We start from the raw sequence: 6,645 nt of genomic DNA, 5'->3' as shown, positions 1-6,645 counted from the left end.
TCAGTTTAGATTAATAATCATGGAAGATTGAAAACATGTATGATGCAATTAAGAGTTCCCAGCTGCTGTGTTTTACATATACAATATAACCAAACTTTAATTGCTCTCTCAAACTGGTTAGTAAGTGGGAGAGCCCGCTTTGAGCGCGGGAGGTTGTGGGTTCACTTCCTGACCGCGACATACAAAAAACGTGAAAGATGGTACAAGTAGCTTCCTTGCTTGGCGCTCAACCTTCAGGACACAACTTGGACATATCAGCCCGATGTCAGTATAATGCGACTGGTAGGGGTGTCAGGTCATGTGTCTATGACGTGATATTCAAGTGAGGCAGCACTTCAAAATTGAGCTCTGTGTTCGCTGGTAGACACCGTCTGTGACTGAATACAATGTTGAAAAAGACACCAATACGATTTTGGTTCTAATTAGCTAGATTTTTGATACATCAGAGCGCACTTTGTCTTTTCTCTTGTTACCCTCTTTTTATCAGTGCATAAAGTGTCATTCCTAAATTAGTTTAAAGGTTATTCTACAGGCAAAGCCTTATAGGTGATTGTGGCAATATACCAATTTCGGTCAACTAAGTACTAAATTAATCATGAAATAAAATTATTTTGGAAAGTAAAATCGCCCCCGGAGGGCAATTTATTTTGGCAGTAAAGATTGGCTTTATTTAGTTTAGCTTAATCGTTTTTCAATCAAAGGTTATGGACAATATGCCAAAATGAAATGGTACCTTTATAAATTATACAGTATTCCGGAGTTCAAACTACATTTTAGCGGAGTAGTGTAGTTTATATTTTGTGATACATAATCATATGAACAAGCTGATCTAACACAATACACTCGAGCCGATAATCTCATATGCGCAGAGATAATTCTGAAACATCTTTTTATCCATATATTGAACAAGTGTGAGTCGTTTCTTATATTATACAAGCAGCCTTTAGCCATATTGCTACAGGGTCAAGTCATGTCAAATTCTGACATTCTACATCCGAGTTTCATGCAGTTTTCCCAACTGCACGAAAGCCATGTTCAACTCGTGTTCACGGCCTACAATGACCTATGCCGGGTGCTTAAGTTTGCAAATCAGATTGCTTGATAACGTATCATATATATATTTCAAATATATGAAATATATGCAACAGTCTTTACTCTGTGTCTTGTGCAACGCTGAGTGAAATGACAAAGCGTTCCTCCTGAGTGGCACTGTTTATAGTATTAATGGTATGTGTTTTTTAGTGTATTAATTGTTATTTCTTGATAGATACAATAAGTATTTCTAATAAATACAATAACAATCTCGTTAAGATACTATTTTTATAAAGTTATAGAAATCCTGTACACGGTCATACAACTAGAAAATATTGCGTGTTACATTAACAGTTGCGGTTTTCGGGCGGAACTGATTTAAACCTACCAGGTAGAGAACGGTTTGTTGTTACAATCCTTTGTCTTGTGAGTAATAACCTACATTTACATTCAGCTGTAGAAAGGCACCATTTCAGATTGGTTGAATCCCAAAGACAGCATTCTTGGAACGGATCTGAGAGTAATAGACTAAGTGCACTACCTCCTGCAACTTATTGTGAGGCATGATGCCTCACGACCTTGTTTTATGCAATTGTTTTGTATTGCTTTTACGACCTATCAGTAGATTTTATTTTTTTTTATTTCGAAATTGTTAGGCTATCTGTCAGCTACTTTTAAATCACAGTTAATTTTTCTGCAACATTTCCAAGCATTGACTGTCGCGTTGTTAAATTGTTGTTTACTAAATTACTTTCCAAAATATCAAGTCATGTGGATGTTTCAGCTAGTGAAACTGTAGTTCTAGCTTTCGCAGGGATTCTTTATAAAAGTACGCAATTTCAGCCTGAGTTATTCAACAGTTCAATCAACAGTTTCCTACTGTATTAAATTAAATCGATGTTTTCATGTACTGTCCATTGTTGACTTTGTAAAGCTTGATAAAAATTTATGTGAGTTGAAATTTTGGCAGTTGTCAACCATCTTGGATTTTTGTACGTATGTACCGGGTGACTAAATCTCTGTTTAGACGGACCGAAATCGCTTCAAATCTGCAGAAATAGTTAGTGTTTTATTGTCAAGTATTTGATATTGAATACTTGTCATGTAGTGTTGATTCGTAGCTTTCTATGTTGTTTTATTTAAGAAATAATAAATCTGTTCCTATATTTTATCAGTTAATAAAATATGGGCAGAAGTTTGGATGCGTAATAATTAAATCACGAGTGCGTATTAATTGATAAAATTACTGAAACATATTTATTATTTCGATTCTAACAACGCAAATAATTCGCATTTTACAGTACTATATTTTCAGCGTAATACGTCATTCGGGTCGTATGCTGTTACAATTCCGCCCCCCCCCCCCCCCCCCCCCCCCATGGTTAGAAAGTGTTACATAGCCAATGGAAATTAATTATGAAGAGAATCATCAAATTAGGCGAGTTGACCCAGTGTTACGAGTTACGAGCTTAACTTTATATGACGTCACATCAATATGACGTCATACTTTATGTCATACATTTATGACGTCACCGCTGAATCGTAATTAAGCTAATTGAATTCGCTCGCAGAGATCAAAACGTGTTTTACGGTCCTACACATAAATAAGTATGACTCTTTTTCATTGTTATGATTTTTAAATGCTGTTTTCATTCGTTTGGCCCTGAAATAATTTGTATGTAATGGAACTGAAGTAGAATCTCTTATACCACAATCATAAGGTGGGGGTGTAAAATGTAACAACCAACCATATTTTACCGTAGATTCATGTATAGGCGATTTCGCTATATGTTTATATAGCAATTGCTGCAAATCGTGTTAGAATATTTATTTTTGTCCGACTTAGGCTGTTTACACTTGTTTAGAGGTTAAGCTTTGCTTTATTTACATACAGGGATATGTTCGTATCCCGAATGATGTTATGGTCTGCCGAAGTAAGTTCGTAGCCTCAACTTAGCCTCCAGACTGTAGGCCCTTGCCCTTGGACTGTTTATTTAACATTTTACCCTAACCCAAGTACAGTAAACGTTGCAGGAGCACTACATAATTTGGTGGCAGCGGTGGGATCTGTTTTTCAAGTCGGATCCAGTGATACGAACTCTACACTCCATATACTTGTCGAAAACGCTACCATGAACAAAGATTTTCTAGAAGTTGTCGACTGCGAGCTCACGATATTTTTTTAATCAGAAAGATACAGAAAATCAACACAACCAGCGACCTTCTTTACTGCCAGTATCGATCGATAAGCGGGTGTGACATTTGTAAACATTTGTGAACTTGACCTAGATATTTACTACAGTGATGCTGTATTGATGTTAAACCACTCCAGTATACTGGGGAATCGATGACTTTTTTAACTGAAGCCAGCGCCGTTCTTTAACAGTGTTACTTTATTTGTGGAGACTGCAGCCTGATTATTATTTTACAAAATATTGTACATGTTAATCTAATATAAAAATTTAGATTTCAGTCCAGATTTAATGTAATAGATAGCAACTTAAGGCTGTTGCCAAGCCTTGGTGAGTAAAAAAACTCAGTAGATAGTAGTTTAGACTTTGTTAAAATTTTGAACAAACCTAGTATAACCACCAAAGACTTGTTTTGTTGTGAAAGTCGCCTCCAGACTTTGTAAGGGTCATTACCAGACCTTGCCTTTGGTAAAGTCGTTACCAGACTTTGGTAAGAATTTTTCTGTGTATCTAAAAGCTGTTTTGTTGGCGCGTTGAACTTGGTGCACCTTGTTCTTGGTACATTTCACAGAGCCGTGCCCTGTCGTTTATTAATTACCTAGGTAACAATTCTGTTGAATATTGTAGCCGTCTCCAGGCTCTGATTGTGACCGATACCAGGTCAGTGTATAGCATTAAAGCCGTTTCCAGGCTTAGGTAACAAATATATTTCCTTGAATACTAGTAACTGTACCATTCCTAACCTAGATGTGAAACAGCTGTTTCCAGACTGTGTAAAACCAGTTCCTTAGAGCCAGTTAAATTGCTGACTGTTACCAAGTTAACACTGTTAAACTTGATTAATTCATACAAAACATTTTGTACATATTAATTATTGATAATTAAGTACCAAAACCTTAAATATTTGAATTCTGCAAGTATTTTATTTTTACTGTACTAGTTAAAGTAAACATTTATTGTGTTGTTAAACAATCAAACTTAGTTACAGTCCATGATTCAGACCAGTAGGGAAGTTACCATAGACCCAGCTGATATACCATTCACCGAAGCACAGAATGACATAGACCATGATTACCAACCCAGTTCCTAGGTTCAAAACCTAACCGGATATACCTTATCTACCCATACTTCTACCACGGCCAGTACACTGTCGATCGCCCGGGATACGGAGGCAACGTCAAGATCGAGGTTACAGTCAATGGACGGTGATGATATGTACGAAGACAACTTGGTACCAGCTGGCAAACGGTCGTTGGTATTTGGCACGCCTACCGGTGAGGTGACCTGGCGCAGGCGCTCAGGGGAGGACCGAGTTTCAGAAGACCAGGGTTTTATCAATCCTGGGAAGTACTGTATCATAGCCAGGGCCCCGGGGGGTCTGGAACTGTCGTGGAGAAATTAAATGAAGACAAAACTATTGTCCGTTTTACTTTGACTGTTTACTTCATAGACCGGAAGAACAACAAGTGACGTACAGGACGTCATAACAAAAAACAAAAGAGCGCGTTACTTAAACGTGACGCCAAGAATGGCGGGTCATTAAATATACATGTTACTTAACGTGACACTCGGGAGCCGCAAAGCTTAAATGCAGACTAAATACATGAATAGAGTAATTATAAAGTAAATATACTTTAAAGCAATCTCAAATAGTGTATCATTATGAAATTGAAAGTCTAGTATGTTTAAATTTAGTAGAGTCAATTTTGTAATAAATCACAGTTTTGGTATAGTTAATTATATCGGTTTGAATAAATGAAGTTACTAACATTATTTTACTGCAATCACTGGAAATGTCATTGAATAAGTAGTATATGTACATCGCTGAGTAATTTAAGTGTCCATATAAAATCACATGGCATGGCACGTGAAACAAATCACGTGTATAAAGTTATTTCAACTCGAGTGGATACAGCTTGGCAATGGGTCGCATGGTAACACCTCGTCTGGATCTGATACGGGCTGCTCGGATAAGACCATCTCTACCAGTGACAACGTCCTCTATGACGCCAAGGGACCAGCGATTTCTCGGAAGGTTATTGTCATGTATTTGCACTACGTCGCCAACCGTAACAGTATCGCCATGATTGCCAGACATCTTATGAAACTGTCGCAAAGATGTGAGATATTCATGCTTCCATCTCGACCAAAAGTGTTCAATCGTTGCAGACTTAAACCTGTAAAGTTTGTCTGCAGAACTGTGGGAAATGTCGTCTGCTGTGGCTTCTTGATCGTCTGGGTAAACAGGGGAGGTAATTCTGCGCCCATACAGCAGATGGGAAGGGGTAAGAGGTTCCTCATCAGTGGGGTCTATAGAAATGTGCGTGAGTGGGCGGTCATTGACGATACATTCTACTTCTGTAACAATAGTTTGCAGAACTTTCCCGAGTACTTTCTTAATGGATGTCTTAGTAACGGCAATGAGCCTCTCCCACCAGCCTCCGTACCATGGGGCATGTTGTGGGATAAACTTCCATGTAATACCGTATGTCCCAAGGATCTCTGTCTTCAGTAATTTGGCAGTGGAGATGTACGTCAGGGCATTGTCCGACATAATGATTTTTGGTATTGCTCTCCTGCTAAAGAAACGTCGTAGAGCCAAAATAAAAGAGTCTACTGTCATGTTTGGTACAATTTCTAAATGAATAGCCCGTGTATTGGCACACGTGAACAGACAAATGTAAGCCTTTTGTAGATCCCCGTCTGATGCCTTCACAGTAAACGCTCCGGTGAAGTCTATTCCTTTGACCGTAAAAGGTGGCGCATGTTTCACTCTGTCGCTAGGTAACGGTGGGGGATCTGGTACCCGGTATGGTCTACTTGTAACCTTGCGGCACGTGACACACGAGTGAATAATTTTCCGAACATGTTGGCGAATGCTTGGATTCCAAAACTTTTGACGAATGAAGGTGACCGTGCTCTCTGTGCCGGAATGTAACTGTGTAATGTGTGCGTCCATTACAATCAGATCTGTAAAGTTATTTCTTGATGGAAGTAAGTACGGGAATTTCGTGCTGTCTAGTAATGGTGCATTGGAAATTCTACCGCCACAACGAATCGAATTGTCTTCATCCAGAAATAGATCGAGCTGTCTCACTAGATTTGGTATGGTGGTACACCGCTTTTTTTTCTGGGAAAGGTACTGTTTCACATCGTGGAAATGAATATTCTGTACGTGCTTTATAAACTATCTGACTGCTATGTTGATCTCATGCGATTCTAGAGGTCCGCGTGACTTCTTCACATTTCGGCAGTTGTTAACAAACCGGATAACGTATGCCGTAACACGTAACAGTTTCCGATACGAGCTAAATCTCTGAATGTCTATAATCTCTAGAACACTTGGATTGGGTCTGCAGGGTTTGAATCCAAGATTTATTGTTGTTGAAGATATTTTGAAAGTTTGTATCAAATAAAACCA

General features: G+C 38.5%; 1 protein-coding gene across 1 annotated transcript; it reads right to left on the bottom strand.

The window, feature by feature from the left end:
* Positions 1-5,115: 5,115 nt before the first annotated feature.
* Positions 5,116-6,183, bottom strand: LOC128557826 (uncharacterized). The gene has a single exon (XM_053546276.1). The coding sequence runs from the start codon at positions 6,181-6,183 to the stop codon at positions 5,116-5,118; it is 1,068 nt and encodes a 355-aa protein (XP_053402251.1).
* Between the last annotated feature and the right edge of the window lie 462 nt (positions 6,184-6,645).

Source organism: Mercenaria mercenaria, chromosome 1 (assembly GCF_021730395.1).
Source record: "Mercenaria mercenaria strain notata chromosome 1, MADL_Memer_1, whole genome shotgun sequence".
NCBI classification, from domain to species: Eukaryota; Metazoa; Mollusca; class Bivalvia; order Venerida; family Veneridae; genus Mercenaria; species Mercenaria mercenaria.
Note: the sequence above shows the minus strand (reverse complement) of the source record. Positions and strands in the feature narration are given on the sequence as shown.